Source organism: Drosophila kikkawai, chromosome X, assembly GCF_030179895.1.
Source record: "Drosophila kikkawai strain 14028-0561.14 chromosome X, DkikHiC1v2, whole genome shotgun sequence".
NCBI classification, from domain to species: domain Eukaryota; kingdom Metazoa; phylum Arthropoda; class Insecta; order Diptera; family Drosophilidae; genus Drosophila; species Drosophila kikkawai.
In genome coordinates, this window is record NC_091733.1 from 13,351,134 (window position 1) to 13,375,466 (window position 24,333).

The window sequence follows — 24,333 nt, forward strand, 5'->3', positions numbered from 1 at the left end:
AATTATTTTTTCAGCAAAAGCAAAATTAGCAGCGGCTAAAAAGGTGCAACTTTCTGTCACATTTAATTATTTTTTAGAAAATATATGGAATAAAATATAATAATATAATATTTATTTTGTATAATTTTTATTATATTTTATATGATTTTTGTTTCTTTTCCTAAGAAAAATATTGTCAAAGGCCAATGTAAATAAACTACGCTGCATTTGGTCACACTGTATGCTTCAATGCTGCTTCTGGTCACACTTAGAGACCGCATTCATCGATCGATCAGTGTGACCAACGTTTATTGCCATACAAAAAAAAAAACAAACATATTCAGAACTACTTCGCATTTTAGCTGGACGCTTTTCCGACAATGGAATTAAAATTGTCCACCTTCTTCAAAAAATCTGCTTTTGTATTTATTTCCTTTTTAATGTTTCAAGATAATTATTGCTTATTTTATATTAAGAAATAAGCTTTTATAAAACGAAAATATTAAAAACCGTATGCAGAAATTTCAAAAGAAATTGCCGAATTGTTGCATGTCCTGTTAGTGATCTATTTCCTCTTGGTTTACATTCTTTCTTTTTGCCTTCTTGCTTGCTGCTTAGTTATTTTAATTTTATTTTGCAAAATTTGATTTTAAAATCATTTGTTTTGGTTATTTTTAGTTTTTTCCCCGATTTGTTTTTGCTTAAAAAGGCTGCTGAACAATTATGCTTTTGGACCGAAAATTATTGTCGGCATTCGCAGCTTCAATAAAATCTCGAAGAATGTTACGTTCTCCCCGGAACTCTTCTCGGAGCTCTGGGAAGTGTCCAAAAGCTGGTGCTCTGGAAAATATTTTTATTTCTGACTAAAACTGGTGACGACTCCCTGTAGTTTCTTGTGGATCCCGAGCTCTAACCCTCGCCAAGCACTGTGCTCATCCCGATCGATCCTTATCCCTTACTTCCTCTAGACTTACCCTGATTCTATGCTACTCCCCCCTCCTTGATTCCCCTCTATGTACAGTCAGTCTATGCCTCGCCCCTCGCCGTGATCCCCGCCAGCTTTAGATCACAAAGAGATCGCTGCAGCTGGAGGAGTTGCGACGCCTCAGATTGATGGACTTCTTGAAGCGCAGCACCGACGAGATGAAGACCTTGGTGCGGGCGGTTAGCTTCTTGACAACCTTCCGGTTGCAGGAGCTGCGCGGTGTCCCCGGATCTGTGCCTCCAGCAGCAGCCTCCTCCTCATCATCCTCGCTGGCATTCCGGCCATCTCTGTCTCGGTTCCTGTGCCGCAGCCTCTCCTCCTCGTCTGGGATCTGGGAGTCGTCCAGGGCGCGGAGTTCGTGGCGCCGCTGCAGCTCGGCCATTGCGGCCGCTGCCGTGGACGTAAAGGTGGCACCGTCGAAGGAGCGTCTCTTGCCGAATGCCTGTCGGCGTGGCATTCGGTGGCGATGGAACTCACCGTTGGCGGTCAGCAACTCGAACTTGCTGAGCTGCTGCTGCTGCTGATGATGATTATGATGATGGTGGTGTGAGGTCTCCAAGACGTCGCCGTCTTCGATCTCACTTTCGCCCATCTTGAGGATGCTCTCCAGATTCAAGGGCTTGCGATTGGGATTCTCCACGCGGGTCTTCCTGCCACCGACACCAACACCTTCCTCCTCCTGTCATATGTTCTCCTCCTGCTTCTCATCCTCCTCCTGGTCGTCGTCGTCCTCTTCCTCCTCGTCGCCCTGGTAGATGCTCATCTGCCGGACCATGCGTCGCGCATGCAAATGCATACCGCTATGCTTCTGAATGGCGCTCTGGAGATTTAGCAGCTCGTAGAGCTCCTTCTCCGTGAGCCGGCGAAGGCGCTGGGGATTGAGCTTCACCTGGGCCACAATGCCCACCAGCAGCTCGTCCACATTGTGGTGCAGCCCAGAGGATGTCTCGATGAACTTGCAGGCTATCTGGGTGGCCACATAGCGGCCCACTAAAAGGGGAGGGGAACGGATGAAGTCCTGGGTTAGGTTTTCTTAAATTTATTTATAATATAAGATACAGTAAGAATAGTTTTATATATGATTTACTAAAATATATAGTAAATTATAAAGTTAGGTATTTATTTAGTAAATTATTTAATAAATTATGTACTAAATAATATGGTAAATCATATAGGAAATATAGTAAATTATATACTTAATTACTCACTGTACTGATTGACCACTCGATGCCGCTCCAAATCCGTCTTGTTCCCCACCAGAATGGCACCGCGCGAGAGCAGCATCTCGTTCTCCTTGAGGTACTGCAGCACGCGCTCCGCTTCCTTGAAGGTCTTGCGATCCACCACAGAGTAGACAACCACAAACAGATCGATGTTGTAGGTGGCGCAGAAGGCCTCCGTCTGGATTAGAACGAGGAGAAGGCAGTGAAAGTTCGATGGCCATATGGCGCTGCTAAGTAGGCTACACAAAAAAATCGCATAAGGCGATGCTGGGAATGCTGAAATCATGGCCTTTTTTCCCCACCCACAAGCCCCTCCAACCGAATGCCTTTCTCTGCAGCTGCCACAAGTCCTCGCCGGCGACCTTGGCCGGTTGACTTAAGGACTTAAAGCTTTTGCCTGTGAAATTATAATGCTCCCCGATGGGTATTGTAAAAAAAAAGTACTTAATGAATTAAAGAACACAATCAACTTGATTCCATGAAACCCTCAAGTCTATGACATATTCATAAATATATTCAAAGCCATTCGCCTTAATCTATTTCCCTTTTGAGGCACAAAAGTGTTAAAGACATTTGGCCAGCAGAGAAAGAGGGAAGGAGTTAGCCCCTGAATGACCCTTAAACCGCCACAGCTGGGCACAGTTGGAGACCACTTTCGGTGGAGGAGAAGGTACCCAGACTGCAGAGGACTACAACTAGGACTTTGAGGGAGCCAGACCGCAGAGGAGGAGTACGAATACCACGCTCTGAGCCTCACCTTGCTATTGTTCCGATTACAACTACGACTACTCATTACTCACCGACATCTCGCTCGCTGGATGGTCAATAATTTCCAAATCCGTCTCAATGTTATCCAGCAGCACCGACACTTTCTTTTGGCCATAGTCATCATCTAAAAAAACAACAAGAAAAATAAAGCTTTTCAGCTGCGACCTAATAGGTATTTGCAATGTTCTCTAGACTTACTTTAGCCAAAAAATTAACAAGAAGTTTTCCACAGACAGCCACTACAAAAATCACACAAACACTTACTGACTTTCACCAAGTTTCTGCGGCCTTTACCCTCAATTTGGGCTAGAACCAGTTGGGAATCATAATTAACCACTAGTCTTGGTATTCTTGTATGTTCTTCTTTTAAAATTTATCTCTGGCAAGAAGTACACTGTCCCAAATGGGTTATAAACGAAAATTAAGACTTAAAAAGCCACCTCTTTTACCTCAATGCCTGCAAAGTTTTTAGTAATACTTTAAAGTATCCTGTAAACCTGCCACAAAAATCCATTTAAAAAAGAACCATTCGCATTCGCATTAAATTCCTTCCCCAGAAGGCTATACTTGCCACAGAATGTAGTCCCAAAGTGCAGTTACCACTTGCAGTGCTGGCTTAAAATCGATCAAATTGCAGCAGCGAGGGGGGCGTGGTGGCCATAAAACCGTAATCAGAGTGATTTTATTTGGCCAGCAAGTTAACGTCATTGTCATTGACTCGTTTTTTAACCGAACCGAGTCATAAAACGTGAACAGGGAGAAGGGAGCAGGGAAAAGGGAGCAGGGAGTAGGGTGCAAGGTGCAGGGACCAGAGAGATGGTGGTGTTGGCAACTCGTAAGGCCTGCTCCTGGACACACGAAAGGCACCATCACATCCAGAACACTGGGCAAAACAACTAATTAACTAAGGAAAAATATTAACTAAAGAAAAATGACATTGAAAATAACATTCAACTTATGCAGAATTGAAATGAATGTATTTTTTGTTTAGTTATACATTTTTTAAAATTCGATTTTTTCCAAATATTATACAAAAAATGTTGTAATAAAAATCAAGAACTACTATTTCTATGTTTTTCTCAGTGCGTCCAGCTTTGTCAGCAGTTTTACAGGAGCAAAAAAAAAGGAGAACAGAGTGAAGAAAGAGTCAAATGGAAAGAGCGGGACCAGGACCCTCACCAGGACCGACAATGACTGCAGTTTGCGTCCAACTTGGACTCTGTTTGCATACAGTTTATGGCAAATATTTGGAGGACAGTACCCAGCCCTTGGGCTATGTGTCAGAGATACACCTCCTCGGCCAGTTGGCACCTCCACTTTAATTTGCATGTTGCAAGTAATAAAGTTTTGCAGAAATTGAATAGAAAGTAGAAAAAATAACTACAACAAGAAGAGCGCGCCCGTGTCCTGCGAGTCCTTTCACGGACTTAGCCGATTAGTCATGTTTGGGGGTGGCGGCAAAACCAAAAGCCAGTCATTGCAATGCAATTATATAAATTCCTACGCAAACAAAGAACTGAAAGGACCAAAAGGACTCTCTGGCCAACCCAGCGAAAGCCAACAACGTTTCATTTATAAATGTTTTGGCCAAGAGATTTGTGGCTTATTAGTGGTTATGGTTACCAAAAGGTCACTGCGCAATATATGAATGTAGTGTGGCCGGAATTTAAGCTCTAATTTATCGTTTCACACTTTGCGGTGTGTTATGTCAATTATATTTAATTAATTATAATTAAAATTAATTTAATTTAATTATTTTTATTAATTTTAAGGTATTCAAACATATGTAATTGGGCCAATTTAGACTTTAGTGAATCACGAGCAGGTACAGTTGTGCTTCTAAAGTACAGTTTCGACATTATACAGGTACAGTTGTGATTCAAAAAGCTCAAAGAGTAAATGAAACCCAGTTAAGATTTTTCAAGTTATGATTTCCTCGATTTTGACAACTAAAAATTGCAGTACAGTTGTGCCCAAAAAATTGCTTTCGTGTGTGCGATTAAAAGCCAAACTAAAATAGACTTTTAGTCCTGAAAAATCTAGTCAAAGAAAAAAAAAAAAAAATTTATGGCATGCCACGGCTAAATTTAGTTGAATCGGAGGTGGAACGTAATAAATCCAACATCTGCTCAGTGGGAGTGGTCAACTCCAGTCAGTGCTGGGCCCCCGCCCAGATTTGGTCATGCAACGCCACGCCGGCTGCCATTAGTGAAAGATGCCAGGCACCCACACGCAGTCATACACAGAACAAAAAACTTTAGTTAATTTCGATTACAAGAATTTCGATTAAAAGATTATACAATGTAACAAAAAAAATAGTGAGCGAACGATGTAGATATAACCGATTTTTCATATCGATAAAATATTCGATTTATATATATTGACAATCGCCAAAAATTCCTTAAATATCGAAGCAGTATCGATATTTTCTACTGGTATTTGATAAATAATTATTAATTTCGATATTTCATTTATTTTACAGTGTACTCCCTTGTCCTGGAGAAGGGCACTAAAAACACAGAAAATGGCAACTAGAGAAAGGAAAAGGGCCACACGCACACAGAGCAGGGGGACATCCTGCATCCTGCAGGCATAGAATTGCAGGCACAGGCACTGGCACATTCCATTCCCTTTTCCTTTGCCCATTTCCCCTAAATCGGGGAAAACCCTAACCGGGAAGAACACCAACGCACTCGAGCCTGGCCACACTGGCAATTGTATGTGGCGGTCATAAAGTTGGCTCCTGCTCTTGCTCCGGCTGCCGCTGTGCTAATTAAAACTTGGAATTTTATTATCCCGACAACAGAGAGCTGCAAATTTCTGCGTGATCCCCAATGGGAGGCTGGGCCCCGAAGCTCAAAGGCTGCGTAACTCGGTAAATGCCAGGAGAAGGTTGGCCCAGGGACAGGGACTACAGTGCACACATCATCCTGGATGCGAAAAGGCTTTCACTCGAATCCCAAAACTATGCCACGCGCAACAGTTTGCTGCGGTTGCAGCAGTAGCAGTTGGGTCGCCGTATAGCAAATATCACTCATACGCCCAGGGTGACCGAATATATGCATGTTTGTGCATAAATAATTCAACTATTTTAATTAAGGTTGGAAAGCCAGGAGACGTGACATGGGGAAACTATGGGATTTTGTTAAGGAATTAGCAATTAAAAAATTATAAATTGTATATTTTGATTGTTATTCTTAACGATAACTACTGTTTGCATATCGATAAATAAAAGATTCATATACTTTTCAAGTTCTTGTTTAATTTTTTGTTAATCAATTAAGCAATTTCCTTGTTATTTAGAAATATTTACAAAATATTACCAGATAAATATATATAAATAGATATATATATATTTTTTAACGATAGCTACATCATGAATAAATCGATATTGCATGGTTGTGGCCAGAAATTATCTGCTGCTAATATGAAATATTAAGTTTGGGCAACTTTTCACCCCAATTGGATTACCCGACAAAAGCCTCAGGAATATGTCTCAGGTGTAATTAGCTCAGTGGCAAAGCCAGACAGAGCTGCTCAAAGGGTAATTCGATAAAGTCCAAGAGTCTGGCCAAGAATCGGATGCATCCTGATGCATCCTTGACCCTCAATTAAGGCGACACGTGTCTCACAAGGAATTAAAGGTAAAAATAAGAAGAGAAATAATTTTTCAAGAATAAAAACAGGAACTATGAAAAGTATTTAATCTTATCGATTTAATATTTACTTATATTAAAAAGTATTTGTTACTTTAGTTGCATTTAAAACTTAAATTCGAATGGAGTTTCCCCACTGCCAAAAATCCATTTAAAGGCTATACATTCCGCCTTCTCCTGAGGGGAGCGGAGAGGCAGCCCCACTCCTTCCTCCTGATATGGTCGCGAAAGTTAATAAAATTAGCGCTGGCGCTTTTCATATTTTATGACTTTGTGCCATAATTAAAATGCAAATGTGTTTGATTAAAAGCCGCATAGTGAAGCAGCCAAGATGGGGTGAGAGAGGCAGTGTCTTAGCTGGGTCTTGGTTTTCAATTACTTTGCCATTACTGCGATTTAAGCAAACTACAAGTCACCTGGATTACTGCCAAGTCATAAAGTCAAAGCGGAAGGAGCATGAATTTTAAATAATAGAAATATATATATATATATATAAAAGGTACTTTTTATATATTTAAAAAAATATATATAAATATATATCGTTATTTTTGTATATTTAAAAGAGGGGGTTTTATTCGAGTTTCAGAACTAAGCAAAGCTAAGTTGGCCTTTTTAGGTATAGTTCTTTTTTTTATAACAATAATTTGATTTATAAAAAAAAATAAATATTTAATATATTTTTTTAAAGTCTTCCCTATATAAAAATGTATGCAATAAACATTAATTGGTGTTTTGCAAAACAGATCAGAAAGGGCAAAGAGCTCGAAGCTCAAAGCTTAGACTTTAAGACCCCTAAAAGTACTTTAGGACAAATTTCGGGAATGAATTTGCACTTACCGAGACTCAGGTCGTAGGCGCATATGTAATCGGATGTGGTGAACTGGTACGTCAGGGTGGTCTTGCCCACGCCAGAGGCGCCGAGCATGGCAATCTTGAAGGCGGGCACATTGGGATCTCCATCCGGTGGCCTTTCGCCCAGCATCATGGGATCCCCCCCGTCCACGACTTCACCAGAGGCTCGCGATGCGTTGCTAAGAATTGGGGGAGAGGGGTAAATGAATATAACCAAAAATCAGTTATTTTTTTAACCTTAATTACAAAAAAAGTGTGGTAGTATGTTATTTTCTGGCAAATTGTTGTGTAATAACACCATAAGTATTAAGATATGGTATTGTTTGTTTTATATTATTAAGAAGAGCTTTCTTAAACTGATTTAAATTTAAAAACAATAGAAATTCAATAATATAAATTCTGGGAAAATAAAATATAGTGTCATAACACCATAAGTAGTAAGATATGATGTATCTTTGATTTTAAATTGTTAGGAGAGCTTTCTTAAACTATTTTAAATTCTTTAAAATTAAATAAATTCAAACAGATATTCTAAAAAAAACTAAATTAATTTTAAAAGCAGCAAAAAAACACACTAAAAATAATCCTAAAATATAATCTTTAACTTTTTTAGCCCAATTTAACTTGATTTTGGGAAACATTTAGAATGTTGACAGCACTGTGATAATAACAATAATCAGACAAGCGGCTGCGGCATGGCTTTCCTTTGACAATGAGACGGAAAATGCCTTGACATTGCCACACACCCATCTTCATCAGCATCTCTCCGCGTCCATGTCGTCCCTTTTATCAGCCCGTTGTTAATGGCAGCGGAAATTGTTTGGCGTGGAAATTGTATGAAATTAGTGCCGTGCGGCATTCGCACGTCGTCTCGCTAGGCATTGTTGTCGCCATGCGAACGGCCACTGTCTCCGTGGGGATTTATTGTCATTTTATAAACAATTTATTGCCAGCCAGCAGCCACTCGTGTTCATTGAGTCACTGAACCACTCCTAAACTCACCTATTGTGACGATCCAGGCCGCTGGTGGATGTGCCCGTGGATGTCACGGATTTGATCGAACGTGACCTGCGGCTCCTGTGAAAAAAAAAAAACCAAAATGTATAAGGGGACATTTCTTTTCTGTATTGAATTAAATATTTAATGTGTCTAAATAATTTTTTATTATTTCTAAATTATATTTGGATTGTTTTAATATTATTTTTCTTAGAAAATTATTTTCTATATAAATAATAAATATTTCCAAATAATTTTTCAAATTATTTCTGAATGATATAAGATTGTCTTTTATATTATTTATTCTTTATTTAAATATAAAACTCACCTTAGGGAGTCGCCCAAATTACAAACTCCGTGAGAGGTTATACTGAAGCTACGCAGACGATAGTAGCCCATGTCAGGATCACCGGTATGGATGGCGGAACGGCGCATATCCGCCAATCGGGGCTGTAAGGGGTTATATTTATAGGTAAAAATAGAGCATATAGTAGTTATAAAATTATTATCATATCTAAAAATAAATTACGTATACGCAATGCGCTTGCTTTAACCAATATTGCGTATACGCAAAGGTAGCCGACAGCAAAACTTGGGTTTTGAAATAAATAAATAAATAAATAAAACAAATATATAAAAAAATCATATAAAAACTGTAAATTATTGATTTAAAAAATGAAACCCTCCCGATGTGAACAAATCCCTACTAAGCTAAGCCCCGATACGCACGCACAATCGAATTGTGATTGGGATGTCATCAAAAACGCAATCAGGTTGCAACCGCACCTGGGCTGGGCGCACTTGTACCTTCAATTAGGCAGTGCCATAAGGTGTGTGCATAAAGCCTTTAGCCAGGACTCTTGTTTCCTGTTGCAAAGAGGCCGAGCCGAGGTACTGTTACTGCCAATTCCAGAGCCACACACACACACACACATATTTGTGGTTGCACAAAAGTTTCTCATTCTTATTCTCCTATATTTGTTGCCTTTATTTTTCTTTTTTTGGCTGCCTTCAGGGTCTCTGTCTGCGGGTTTTCTGCTTTATTCTCTCTCTTTCTATGGGTGTGGATGAGGCAGTGTGACTGCAGTCGACAAGTTGCCACCGCTCACTTGACACTATTTCGCATTTAATGCCTGCACATTCCCCATGTAGTCCCCGTGCCGAGTTCAGTTCTGGCCGGGAGCCATCTATGTGCTTGCCATTGATTCGCTTTGAAGGTTTCTCGTTCACTTTAATTGCGCACAGCGAGAAGAGTTGGTTATGTTTAAAATTTTTATATATTTTTAAATTATTTAATTTATATAAATTTAAAATTATACTTTAAAAGTAAGAGCAAGTTTTGTAATTACTCATATCTATATATGTTTTTTTAAATCAAATTCCTTAAAAAGCACTAGGGCCCTTAGCGTATACGTAAAGCGTGCGCTTTAGTTTATATTGCGTATACGCAGTTTAACAGTATTTTTTAACATTTTTTAGTATTTTAAAATTTTTGTATTTTGGTTGAATTTTAAAACTTGAATTTATATATAATTGAGCTTCTGATTAAAAATATTAATATTTTTGCTAAACCTATTAGCTTTTATAATTTACTTCCCTATAAATTCCCTGTACCTTTCCTTAAATAATTTATTAAAAATATATATATTTTCCAAAATATGATTTTTACTTTAATATAAATAGTATAATTTTTCTTAGTGCCTTTTGAGTTTCTGCTGTTTTTTTGTATAATTTTTTTTTTTTTTCAATAAAATCAATCGAAACTGAAAAGTTTGAGCATGAAAATGATGGAAACTTTGTAGTCCATCGACCACAACCAGCAACTATTTGGAGTAGGGGTTGATGCACCCGACACTGTTCCACTTTTCCCGCCCTCGTTCCCAGTGGGTCCCAGGTGCAGGGGCACTGGGGGGAGGCACAAGGGAGCCAAAAGGTGGCAAAGGAGTAAGTGCAGCTGAGCATTGCAGGTGACAGTCTCGAGCAATTTCACAAAATAATTACATTAGTCAGGGCGATGAGGACTAGGAATAGGACTAGGACTAGAACTACGACTAGAACTACGACTAGAACTACGACTAGAACTACGACTAGGCTAGGACAAGTGCCACAGACTGTGAGATAAGCTAGAGCGATGTATATCGAAAGGAAAGGTCAGATATCATATCGAAAATATACATATATCGAAATACTAAATATCGAAAAGTTTAAGCATTTAATCAAAAATGGCAATGTGCCAAAAATAAGGAGAATAAACTAAAAAGGTGGCCGCACAAGTGGGATTTTCGTGGTAGATTAACCAGGGAAATGGAGACGAGCAGAAGGGGAATCCCACGACAGGATTAGCTGGCGCCACAGAAAAGGCTTTAGCAGGCAATGACCCGGCCGGAGGAGGTGGAGCAGCAGGCCAGGCCAGGCCGGGCCATGCATCAAATGCTCAGTCATGCTGAATGCTGCAAACTTGGCCAGAAACACTTAGACCACCCGACCCAGACATCCCCAGATACTACATGTGTAATCTTCGCCTCCAGTTCTTTCTTCTTCCTCTCTTTTAGCCTCCACAACTATTTTTTGGGGAATATTTCACCGCCAAGTGGAGTGGCGAGTGCTAATGGGTGTCCTTAAATGGCCTTTGTTCCTTCCCCAAAAACGGGCCAAGTTTCAATTACTTGTGTCGGTTGTCCCAAGTCGATGATAATTCCCGAGAGCCCAGCTCCTTGAACTGGCTTAACTGACTGCTTCCCGGGGGGAATGAGGATGATGACTAAAATATAAATAGTTACAATGACTGGACCCGTTTCCAACGTGCTTGGAATCCTATTTTCAGGCCTATTTTCTATCTGTCATTTGTCATGTTTTTATTGTCGGCTTAAAGGGGCTTTTATGCCTATGGTTTTATATATCATTCGATTTGCTTAAATATTAAAAAAAGCTAGCCACAACTATAAAATATTGAAATTATCGGAAAGTTATAAATATCAGTTTATCGATAATGTAAAATATCGTTTTTATATCGAATTTAAATATTTTTCGTATATTAGATTTCTTGCGATATTATTTTATATTATTTATCAAAAGGAATATCAATTTATCGATCATTTAAAATATCGATTTATATATGGAAATAAAATATTTTTCATTTACTCACCCTTCGACTCTCTGCTGGCATGCTGGATGTTCTCAGGCGCTGGCGTTCGAGCAGAGTTCGTCCTGGCTGTGATGATGATGTTGCGACAACATTGGCGGTGGCCAGGCTGGCCATATTGGAGTTGGAGGCACTGCCTCCTCCGAAGGACTCGCCAACGCCCACGCCGCGCTCCCGCTGCTGCTGCTGCTGTTGCTGCTGCTGCAGTTGCGTTTGTGTGGATTTGGTGGTATTACATTGTCCCGGTATTGCCATGACCGGGGACAGCGAGTCGCTGGAGGTGGCATCGGGGCCACTAGTCACCTCGGCGACAGCAGCCAAGGTGCTGCTTGAGCCACCCAGAAATCCCAGTCCAACGCCGACACTGAGATTGTGGGCTGAACCGCCCGGCAGGCCTCCACTCCCGTTTCCCAACCCGCCAACCAAGCCGCCTCCTCCTCCCCTTTCGCCAGCTCCACTACCTAATGCTCCTCCACCTCCTCTGCCTGGCAACATATCGGCGGCATCGAGTCCAATGGGACCGTATTGCGGCGACACTGCTCCGGAAATGGCTTGCTGAAAAGTTAGGACGCCAGCTAGGGACATGCGATCCCTGGAAGTGAATCGTTAATCGATATCAAAATTGGTGATTATAACAACCATTTATATCGATAGAAAAATTCTTTAATTTGAGCTCAAGGTTAAAAACTAAATGTCATAGCAAACTGCTGGCTAAAGCTAAAAGTTTTGTGATTTACATATTATATTTGATAATTACTTTTAAAATATATTTATCAAGCTTATAAAAAGCACCGCTAGAGCTCTCACCTGGCGCTGCTGCTATGCGAAATGCGCTGAAAATCCTCTGGATCCAGAGGGACTCCTCCTATGCTATTCCGAGTCCCATAATTGTATTCCGAATGCAACAGGTTTCCGGCTATCGAAGAGGCCCGTCGTCTGTTTAAAATCGGTGACTTTTGGGCCTTGAGACTCTGCTGAAAATATGGAAAAGAAAAATGGTAGAAATAAATATTATATTGAGTTGTAACTATGATTTCTGAAGTTTCTACATTGATATCGTATCAAAAATATTGTAAACTTTGAGATCTCGAAATATATATTTGGCGTGATTGGTTAGTAACTTTACTTTACTTCACTTTTATTTATATTTATTAATAATATTGTAGTATTTGTATTACTTAATTTTAATTATATTTTATTTTATTTTATTTAATTATATTTAATTATATATTTAATTATTACTTACTCGACTGCCTGTGGGATTTTGAGCTGCATTGAGAAAATCATTGTAGGTGCTGAGCGTTGGCACGGTGGTTGGATTCGAGTCCGTGCTGTATTCCCATTCCTCCGGCGGGAACTGCTGTTGGTGGTGGAGCTGGTGCTGCTGCTGCTCCAGGAACTGCTGCTCTTCCACTCCATAACCCTGCTGATGGTTCTCGAACTGGACCTGCTGCTGGTGGGCATCGAACTGCACTTGCTGTGGCTCAAACTGGACATGCTGTGAATCGAACTGTACCTTTTGAGAGGGTACAAAATGGGTCCAAGAAGATTAGGGACCTAAGAGTCTAAGTTTTCTCTAATTTGTATTATATATAGTATATAAGTAGTCTTAAAATATTTTTGAAATATTTCTTTGAAATAGTTTTTAAATATTTCTTGAAACTGTTATTTTAAATAATCAGAAAATATTTTTAGCATATTTTTTTAAGTCTTAAAATATTTTTTAAATATTTCGCTTAGACTTAAAATATTTTTTAAGTATTTATATTAAACATATTCTTACCTGTGGCTGCTGCGCTTCAAACTGCACCTGCTGCAGTTGCTGCAGCGACTGGTCCAGGGCCTGGCTATAGGCATTGTATGCCGCCGCCGCCGCTGCCGAGGTGCTGGGCCCTTGGCCGTAGTTCGTGGACGTGGCCGGAATGGCGGTCAGGTTGGCGCGACTGCCAAAGCCGCTTTGCTGCTGGACGCGCTGCAGGGCCGCCTCGCGGGTGTGGTATGCCCCAAGGCCGCTGTGTGTGGGCGGTGTGGGCAGGATGCGATGTTGCTTCGGATGAGCAGGTATCTGCTGCAGCGGTTGCTGCTGTTGCTGCTGCTGTTTCAGCGGTTGCTGCTGTTGTTGCTTCTGCGGCTGCTTGAGGATCGGCTTGAGCACATTGTAGGCCAGCTGGTGTGGAGCTGGCGACGGCACTGGGCCCTGGGTGCTGCTGCTCAGACTGAGGCTGTCGCTCTCGTCGCAACTGGCATCTGAGGACCCGGCCCACGGACAACAACCAGGATAAGGTTGAATTTAAATGGAAAACAAAATTAATAGTGCAAAACATCTCGGCACAAAGGGAATCAATCAATCATGTTCAAGCAATATAAAACTACAAATTAATGTTAATATTATTAAATTCTGCTTCGTATTTTGTGCAATTTGAAACAACAGGCTCTTTATAATTCGCTTTTGGCCAGCTTCTAGATCCCCCCAAAAAATTCTATTTAAATTACAAGGGAAAATCACACACTCTGGTTGGTTTTTATTTTCTAATTGTTCCGTCCATTCCAGCCACCGAGCGCCACCAGCACACTCCCCATAAGGCGGTGTCCAGGGCCACCTTGAAATATGTATATGTACTCCAAGAGTGGCACCTGCGGCGAGTGTGTTTGTGTATTCCCAAGAATTATGTGCCCCAAGTTGAAGTCAAATATGAAAATGTTTTGCCAGAGAAGACCCCACAAAAAGCAAAGAGCAAAAAGCAAGAAAAAAAAGAAGTAGAGAAACTTTTCCGAGACATTTCCCAAAGTCAGTGTATGTATGGGGAATTTGCCTTCTGTTTGCTTTGCTGTTTACATGTTTATAGCCCAAGCTTAAGTTTTCTTTCTTCCACTTTTCTCAAACAACAAAAGGCAAAAGGGAGGCGAAAAAATTTAATAAACTTTGTGTGCATCGTCGTCCTTGCTGGGCACCATAAAAATTGTCGGTTAGATCCCGGAAAATGGCTAAAAATATGGTTACACCAACAGACAACACACATGAGAGGTTAACACGCCACCCAGGGTATGCCCAGTTAAATTTTAAATATTAAAAATTCATTGGCCTTTAAGGAAGTCTGACACATAGACAGAGCGCAGCGTTGACCTGTCACCTTGTCTGGCAACTTCAAAAGAGAGTGGCAACTCCAAAGAAGGATATAGCAAGGGAGCAAGATCAAACATGTTTGTATATATAATAATTATTTGCTAATGTATATATATTTATTAAGAAGAGAATATTTTAAATAGAAAGTTACTTATTTTCCTGTTTAAAGATTTCTCCTTCAAAAATTATTCTACCCCCAAAAAGGACGAATCAATTCTTACAAAAATAAAGCCTAGAATATACACTCGCTTTCAGCGGGATCATAAAAATTCCTTTCCGTCGGAGTTTGTCTAGCGAAACTTTCTTTTGGCGGTGCTTACTCTTAATTAGCTTGGGAATTTTATTACCCAGCCAGGACTCGCGCTGGCAGGACTCAAAACTGTTGCCCAAGCGGTGGGGGAGAGTGTGTCTCAAATGCGGAGATTCAATGTCTATATTCATTCATTCAGTCGTTCATTCATTTATTTATTTATTCACTCCCCAAGGCTCAATCATTCGATTAATGAGCTCTGCTCCCTCTTATTCTTGTGCATTTTAAGGCTCTGCCGATTAATCATAAGCGGCTTCAAACATTTTACGGGCTCCCCGAATTAATCACCGTGAAGTGCTCTCCAGCTGGAGTCGGTCTCGGTCTCTCATTCATCTCATTCAACAGTTTACCGAATGCAATTAAGTGGACAAAGGCGAAAATACTTTTTAAGGGGCCATGTACTCACATCCTTTCACCCGATTATCCTCTCTCATTCGCAGAGGAGGCTTTGCAAAAAAAGGATTCGGGTCTCAGGACCTTTTTTGTGCTGTTCATTTGCCACTTTTTAAGTTGATGTTTCATTTTCGTTTTGGGCTCGCTTCCGGCTGGCGGCATTTCTGTTCATTATATCAAAAAAAAAAACAGCCCAGAGTCTAATATCCGTAGGACTTTGATTATCCCAAAAGCTGTCAAGCCGGGGATACGCTTTAATCGTGTGAGGAGGGATAATCAGGTAGAGGATTATGAAAATGTATATTTTTATAAATTTTGTATATATTTATATAAACTAGAAAAGTCCAATTTCGTTCACAAGTTCGGCAACACTTCTTACAAAGCAAATAAGTTACGCAACACTGTTTATAAGGGAACACGTTATGCAACACTGTATTTTGCAAAAAGCCATAAAACAAAAGCTAATGGCTCTAGTAACTGACAAATAGGAAGACCAAAATTGAGTTAAGAAGCCAGCTAAAAACAAGAACGAAGCTTATATGGCCATCGCCTGTCGTTATTGGCCAACAGCCTGTCCTGGCAAGGCCCTCAGTTTGATAATGGGCTTCCGGTCCTAAGTGCTTTAAACTGGACAGCAGACAGGGGACAGGCAACTCCCCTGCTGAGGTGCCACAAAGCAACCATAATTGCATCAATGCGGCCACAGCAACTAGCTCCGAGCGGAAGTCCAAAGCCATTTCTTGGACTTTTCTTTAATAAATAGGCAACAATTTTGCTTCTATATCTTTTTTTAGCTACTAAATGGTAGAGCTTCCTTATATTTTCTGGTCTAAAAGTAGGGTACTCCCCAAATCTGGATCAACAATTGGGGCCAGTTGTCGCCTGCTCGCTCGGCATGGCAAACAAGACCAGGTGACGCAGCAGCAGGTCCTTAATTAACCTGCCCACCGTTGGCCCTGCAAGCACGCACTTCCGGGGGGGAGGTGGGTGTTGCCGGTGTTGGTTGGTAATCAAGCGCCGCCAGCCTTCCATGCAGGGCCTGCATTTCCGCTTTTGATTAGCCATCTGGCCGAGATTCGTAACGGAAAAACTACGGTTCTTTGCGTGTGCTTTTAATTGCGCTTTGCAACACTGTCTGACAGGTGATAAGCAGGGCGGGGAAATCAAGGAAAAATTATGGAAACGCAAGAGGACTGATTTACATGCTGGTTTTTATTTTATTTAGCGGAAAAGTTTTCTCTTGACAGAGATTACTGCACTTTATGGAAATCTGCTGTTTTGTTTGTTAAAATTAAACTTCTTCCAGCACTGGTGACATGTGGGGAAAATAACTTAGGCAACACTGTTTATGAGAGAATAAGTTCGTTTTGGAATCTTGGTTTATACAAAACTCTAAAAACAAAACTAAAAACCCCAAATAAAATTAATGTAAGTAGTTATTAATTATTATTTTTAAATATTTCTTAAAATTAATTAAACGCACCTTTAAAATATTTTTTAAATATTATAAACTAACGAAAATTCCTTTAAAACACTCACCGAAATCAAATGCCCTCTCCAGGATGACCGAATGCCGGGCCTGTGTGCGCTCCTGCCGCTCCTGCAGGCTCTTGTTCTTGGCCGCCGCCGTGGTGCTGGGCGATGAGGATCTCGGCTCGTCGCTGGACGTGGTGGTCGATGCTGAAGGTAAGATCTTGATGGATTTGGATGGCTTCGTCGGCTTTATGGGCAACGCCGGCGGTGGAGCATAGCCATAGACATAGCCTTGTAACTTGATCACACCGCAATTGTCCTCGCCATCGGGTCCCATGCGCTTTTGTTTCTCCCTCAGCCGCTCGCAGTCACAGACAAGGGTCACATGCTTCTGGCCGGGATCGGCCTGTGAGGGCTGCGTGGGTTGGGAGAGTGGCTCCTGGTGGAGGCAGCAGTACTTGATGTGCTTACAGAGCTGCGTGCTGGAGCCTGATTTCATTTTCTGGCCATGATTTTGATTGGTATTTTGACACTGGCTTAGGTCCAGACCGCTTCCGTTGCCAGGACCCGGATCCGGGCCCATTCCGGCGGCATTCAAGCCATTGGTGCTAAAGCTCAGGGAGGCCCGGGAGCGACGCAGCGAGTTGGGACGACTCCCTATGTTGGCGGAGACCAAGTCAGAGCTGCTGCCGCCACTGCCACTCCTGCTGCGCGACTGATAGACCGACATGTTGTGCTGGAGGGAGAGGAGAGAGGAGTTCCAAGTTCCCACAAAAAGGATACACCTGCTTAAGGGCACACTCACCTGTTGTTGGCCTTGCGGCAGCTGCTGCTGCTGCTGCTGTTGGGGAGGATGGTAGTGGTGGCGGCCAGGACGGCCGGAGCTGTCTCCCCCGCTGTGGCTCCGCATGCTGCCGCCGTAGCGCTGACGCTGGACGGGCACGGGGCTGTTCTGGCGGGGAATTACCTGCGAATGATGGGGGGATTTTTGGGGGTTACTAACAGTAGTAGCAATTAAAGGAAAGGAATTCCAGGGTCTAAGGGTTCGAATGGGGTTCAAGGATCCGGACAGGGACTACCTTATCCTCCAGGAGATTGGCAAATAGCCCCATATGATCCTCGTCTTCGTTCATCATAGCAAAGAAGTTTTTAAATGTGTCCGGAAACGAGGCCGGAAACTGGCCACGCGCTTCTAGTTTGGTATCCATTTTCTTTCTTTTTTTAAATATTTTTATTTTCTTATTTTCTTTTATTATTTGATCTTCTCTTTTTTTTCTTTCTTCTCTATTCTTCTCTTTTCTTCTCTTTTTTTTCTTTTGCTTTCTTATTTGTATGAAAAAATCTTTGATTTTGTTTTTTTGTTTTTCAAAATATTTTTTTTTTTTTTGGTCCGTCGTCGAATGCAATCGCAGACCAAGTAACATGCAAGGAGAGAACACGCATCGAGGTTAGAATGGGACAGCGAAAGCGAAAGCGATGAACAAGGAACTAAAGAGAGCGAAAAACAAACAAAGGGAATTAACTATTACGAATTATAATTATAAATAAATTGTAAATAAATTATAAATAAATTAAAAATTAATTGTAAATAAAGGCTATATCGTAGTCTGTCCGATTTGTAAATTTATATTTGTGAACAATGGTCCTGTGATAGTACTTATCGATACTCTATAATTATAACAAATTCCCTTTGTTTATAAATTATTATATTATTTTAATATCGAATTTAATCGATTACAATCGGTTGACTTCTAGAATTTTATAGAAAAAAATGGATTCACTGAAAATCGATTTATTTCCAGCTCTACTGTGACAGCCTACAATCGATTGTTTTTAATTATAATCACCCTACAATCGTTAGTGTTATTTTTAACCATTCCCTTTATTTTAAATAAGACCCACACCTTTTCATATTTCATATATATATATATATATGTATATATCTTTTAAGCTTTTTAATCCCATTTAAATTTATTCATTCATATTTTCCATATCAAAAATCGGATCTCTCTCTGGCTGCGAATAGGATTAAGGCCCCAATACCCGGGTTTTCTTTGGTTGTTCAACTTTAATTGAAAGCGAACTTCTGTGAGAGTCTCGTAAGCTTCAGAGCAAAAATTTCAATGGGCGGGGCGGTGCCCCGAATGTAAACTGCGACCCGCCAAATACTTAGCATACTTTCCGGCACCCCTTCGGCAGGCTTCCTCCCCCCCGCCGGTATTCCGCCGCTTTTCCGCCGCTTTTCCGCATTTTCCTTGAGCCTTTTCCAAGCGGCTAAATTTGAAAAGTTATCAGACCGCCGCCGTCGTGAAAAAACTGATGTTGAAGTTGCTGATGGAGATGGAGATGGAGGAGGAGGAGTAGCTGAGAGGCCGCTTCCGTTGTAGGTGTCACTCTAATGTTACGTATACGCCCCGTAATATATATATATATAAACAAATATATATATAAAAACAAATATAGATATGTATATATGTATGTATACCGAGGAAACATGGGACAAAATGTGGGCGGGTAAAAAGTTATTTTAATGGCGGTTTCCTCGGACTGGACACCCTCGGCTTAAACTTTTATGCACTGAAAATGGACTGAGCCGGAGCCCCCCATTGAGCATGTAAATGAGGTGCCGGCAAAAAAACCAGCACACAAAAAAATGTAGATATAAATGTATATATATATATAAACCCACTAAAGAAAATACAACTGCAAATAGGAAATTTCTATATTTACTTCTCAATCAAAAACTCAATAAAAAATCTCATTTTTTAACTGGGAAATTGTCGAAAGAAATTCGATATTTATCGATAATTTTAGATTATGATAATTTTTCAAGGTTAGAATAAACCCTGAAGCTATGGTTAACCAATATTAATCTTTTGCCTTTTCCAGAAACTCATTTTACGTACTAAGAAAATCACTAATTCCAGAAATTCTTAATTCCACAAAAAACTCTAGAAATCCACAAAAACCTATAGTAAAATCTTGAATTCTGCGAGATAATAAAATCCACAAGGGGGAATATTGTTGGGTTAACAAAAAGTTTAATTCGTTGTGCTTTTGTGACTCAACAAGTGGCTTTGGTTTCAGCGAAAGGCGTGGCTTTCCGCTGGCAGGGTGCAGTCTGGAGTCTAGACCCAAATCCTATTCCACGAAGAGGTCAACAGTCAGCCGTCAATTAATTGCAGCGCAACAAATTAGCAGCACTTAAACCCACAGAGTACACACTGTAAGAAATTGCAAGGTAAAAATGTGAAATGAACTTAAGAACAAGAGAGAAATTGGAGATAAAGTTGCGAAATAACTAAAGTTGATCAAAAACACGACAATAGAAAATATAGAAAGCCTAAAATATTTTATTTAAAAGAACCATCTTTGCCCCATTTTTTTACAAAAGTTTTTCAACAAATTTTAATACAACATTTTTTCCCTTTTTAAAGCCGTAATAAGGTCATTTAGTTGGCTAATTGTTCAGCCAACTCTGGGAGGCGTCAGCGGAAGTGCATCCATGAGCTAACACATTTTGCATTTTGTCGGCCTCAACCATGTCAAGTGGCAGTCCAAGCCCAAAAACCCAGACTCTGGCTCTCGCGTTGGGCTTTTTAAAACAGTTGCTGCTACTTTGTGTGGGCGATTGTGTGCGTGTGTACACATAGAGAAAACACAAGTTGCTCTAATCACAAAAAACACGCGGGTATGTAATTATGCAGCATCAGCTTCAGAATGCTCGGAGGAAAGTGGAAAAGTCGGTGATTAATGGGTTAATTGCTTCGAGGATTTCCATATGGCAAAAACGCGGAACGGAAAATGTTCTTTTTATCGATTTAAAATCGATTTGTCCTTCATTTATTATTCAACTTTCTCGAAGACTTTGTATATTTGTTTTGTAAATTTTGAATAAAGTATAAATATAAACTATTATTTTGCCATCTATATAAATCGATATTTTTCAGCAAGAAAATCGAAAACGTAAGTTCCCCTACTCTCAGATTAAAGATTTGTATATATTTTACACAAGAACTAGAACAATGTTTATAAACAATATACTTTTTCCTTGATATTTATCGATTTAAAATCGATTCAATTGAAAACTTGAACGTCTTTTCTTTTCTTAAAAAAAATGAAATATTTATATTCACCTATAAACGAGGACTCTGTCATTTGTCACTGTACAAAATTCCCGTAATAAGGGGATTGGCTGAGGGCTTTTCTGCTAAGCGTTTGAGGCGTTTAGTGCCCTCGGCTGGCTGACGGTACGGAAACAGGGACAGGCGTTGTACAGTTTCAAAAAAAAATATACATCGACACATGCTATGTGTGTGTGTGTGTGGATACCTTGGATCCTGGTACCCAGCAGCTCCCTGACCCACAATCCACACAGACCTGATGTGTGGCCCTTTTAATTAGCAACCCAAATGTACACATACATAACATTTATGCAAATTGTAAAGATGCCGAGGCTGGCGAGCCGTGAAGCATATTATTCTTTACTTTCTGGCTTATTCAGAGGTATTTATATTTAATTAACGAGTTCTCGGAGGCAGTTTCGGTCTCAGTTTCGGTAAGTTGCTTATGAGGATTGTCATTTGTGAAGAGGCAAGCAGCCTCAGCTTAAGGCGAAGTAGCATTTGCATTCAGAGGCTCTAAAATAGTGGGAGGTTGCCAGGTAATCCAGGGTCAATGCAGCTTAAAGCTGAGGCGGAGGAAATCGTGTGGTTACCTGTGAATGCCAGGCTAAAATAACTCCCAGCAAACTCACATTAAATGAGCTTAAACAGCTTTAAATGAACAGCAATAACCAGCTAAGGCCACAGTGCGTATGAGTGATGCTAGCTTTGGCAGGCATCACACATACGCAGGGTTGTCTTTGATTTTATTTACATTTATTTGTTAAAATCCATACCCAAATCCTTTTAAATCCCACAAAATAAAGCACAATAGTTCGTTGACTTCGAATGCAGCTGCTCAAATATTCATTTCCTTAAATAATTTCAGGGTTTGTCAATCAATTTCATTTACAGCAACAAGTTTTTTCCTTTACTTTTTTGGAATTCTGACTTGAACCACTTGAAAGTGGCGTGTGTGTGTGTGCACAACACTAGAGAAGGAGTGGCTTTCCCTTTTTTTTAGTTTTTGCACTTGAAAAACAGTTTTAGCGTGGTCATGTCGAATGAGGTCTGAATGTGTTTCTATAACAAATCGGTTATTTATCATTTATAAATCGATTGATATCATGTTGGTCGAAAGAATCAAAATTATCGAATAAAAATCGGTTTTTAGTGATATTTCTAATATATAATTTAAACCTTTGATTAATTTTTAATATAAATTTGATTTTAAATCGATAAAAAACAACTTAAGGAACAAAGCCAATCTTTTCGCTATGTTTCTATGCTAAAATCAATTTTAAATCAAGGAATATTAATATTGTTAAAAATCATCTACGTTTCAATATCATTTTTAATTAAAAAATTTATTTTAAATGGATGACTATCGATGATTTTCCAGAGCTACTCTGGATAAATTTATAAATTGTTGAAAAATGCATGATGAATATAAAATACAATACATATTATTCTTAAAATTATTTTGTACAATTTTGTTTTAAATTTTACTTGTGTTTTTTTATGTTCCTTAGCTTTAGGTAATCAAAATATATGATTATATTTTAGGCTGGTTTTTTGTGGCTTCCGCAGGGCCGCACTTGACTTTCAGGGCGGACCCAACCCTTCCCCCACACGAAAAAACTTGCCATTTCCCGGGCATTTTTCCGCTGATTGTTTGCATAGGCCGCGACACTGTGTGTGTGTGTGTGTGTGTGTTTGCAAATATCCCGATAGATCCCCGACTTGGGGCTGATAATTTATGCCGCTGCTGACTGACCCAAAATCGAGAGAAAACTTCAACGAGTGGGTCTGGGGCGAGGGCGGGTGAACTGAAGTGGCACTCGGACGTTGGACAAACGTTGAACGTTGCGCTGGGCAACAAACTAACACAAAAACTGGCCAAAAGGAGCCAAGAAATAAATAAAAAGGCGAATGAAATTGGATTTGCACAACTACAACACATGTTTAAGGGCGACGGCGCACAGTAGCGCCTTTTCTCATTTTACGTTGCAAAAATCATAACTTTTGAACAAAATAAGATAACTAAATAATTTAAACGCCATTTGATAGGTAATTGTTGTAAAATTTACATATGTATTGGAAAATCTGCCACGCCCACTCATTCGCCTTTTTAAAGGGTATCAAAGTAAAGAAATATTTTTTTCTCAATGAAGACAATTTTTAAAAAATATTTTTTATTTAATTTTTTATCTTTATTTTTATGTAATTGCTCAGATAATAAATAAAAAAAAATTTTTTTTTATTTCAACGTGTAACCGCCACGCGCTACAGTTAGTATATTTTTTGGTTAGTATGAAGCTGAGTCGGTATTTTGGTATATTTAACCCTGAGTAGTTTTGGTTTATGCTGTTGCATTTCCGGGGACGCAGCTCGACGCAGCAGATGTAAGTTGATTTTGGTCCAGAATAGATCCACAAAGGTCGTAGTTATAGTGTGTATAGCGGCTCAGCCCATCCAAAAAAGATATAGACTACTTTAGCCAGAAAAAAGTGAAAAAAATGGACATCTGGCAGGTAGCGATTTACCTGTGCAAACCCTAACCCAGTTCCCCTTTTTTTTGGATTGGGTTACAGTTTATGAATGTGTCTATTATTTAAAGTAAAAATCATGGCGATAGGTAATATAGTTTTTGTGTAATATTACCTGAAAGTCAACAAATTGTTCCTTTTTTTTCTTTTGATGCAAAAATGGAAACAAAGTTCAACTTTGAATGCTCATATCTTCTAAAAAAAAAAAAATCCGAAAATTGATTTTACAGCAGATTCTGAATCCATGGGAAATTTCCTGTCGAATAAGTATGGTTAAAATCGTTTTTGCGACAACGACTTTTTCGATTTTTGCAACGGCTTTTGTTCGAGAGGCGCTACTGTGCGGCGGCGGAATGAAAATGAAAATGAATGAATGGGCCAAGGGACACGGACAGGAGAGCCTTATAAATGTTTAAGCAACAAAAAAAAACCCTGAATCCGTTCCGCCCTCCAAGAAAAAAAAACCGAGAAAAATTATGGACAAGAAATAGAAAACACAGAAGAGGAGCAAGCAAGCGCACTCCCTTTTTTTCCAAAGAAGCAACAAGAAAAGTTCTACACAAAGAAAGTCCAGAAAATGTAGACTAGAAATCAGGAAAATTGAATTTTCCTTTTAATCTTTTTAAATCGTTGATGGTAAAAAAAAAGCAGGGATTAAAAATATGTCAATTAATTTCGTTCGTTTTTAATTTAATTTGTTTAAATATATATTTTAATTTTAATTTCTTTAAATATATATTTTAAAATCCGATAAATTGGTTTGTTATATCAAAAATTTAA

At 39.7% G+C, this 24,333-nt stretch overlaps 2 protein-coding genes across 2 annotated transcripts; both read right to left on the bottom strand.

Moving 5' to 3' along the window:
• Window positions 1-296: 296 nt before the first annotated feature.
• On the bottom strand, window positions 297-1,556 carry LOC138929188 (uncharacterized). Its single transcript, XM_070288486.1, has one exon. The coding sequence runs from the start codon at window positions 1,554-1,556 to the stop codon at window positions 1,041-1,043; it is 516 nt and encodes a 171-aa protein (XP_070144587.1). The 3' UTR covers window positions 297-1,040.
• A 90-nt stretch (window positions 1,557-1,646) lies between these two features.
• Window positions 1,647-18,319, bottom strand: LOC108079314 (uncharacterized). Its single transcript, XM_070288485.1, has 13 exons — window positions 17,981-18,319; window positions 17,707-17,868; window positions 16,968-17,637; window positions 13,385-13,848; window positions 12,848-13,117; window positions 12,409-12,575; window positions 11,605-12,193; window positions 8,788-8,909; window positions 8,466-8,540; window positions 7,449-7,642; window positions 2,988-3,079; window positions 2,173-2,365; window positions 1,647-1,954 (listed from the first exon to the last, which is right to left on the bottom strand). Exons 1-13 carry the CDS (start codon window positions 18,107-18,109, stop codon window positions 1,647-1,649), a joined length of 3,435 nt encoding a protein of 1,144 aa, XP_070144586.1. The 5' UTR covers window positions 18,110-18,319.
• Window positions 18,320-24,333: the final 6,014 nt, after the last annotated feature.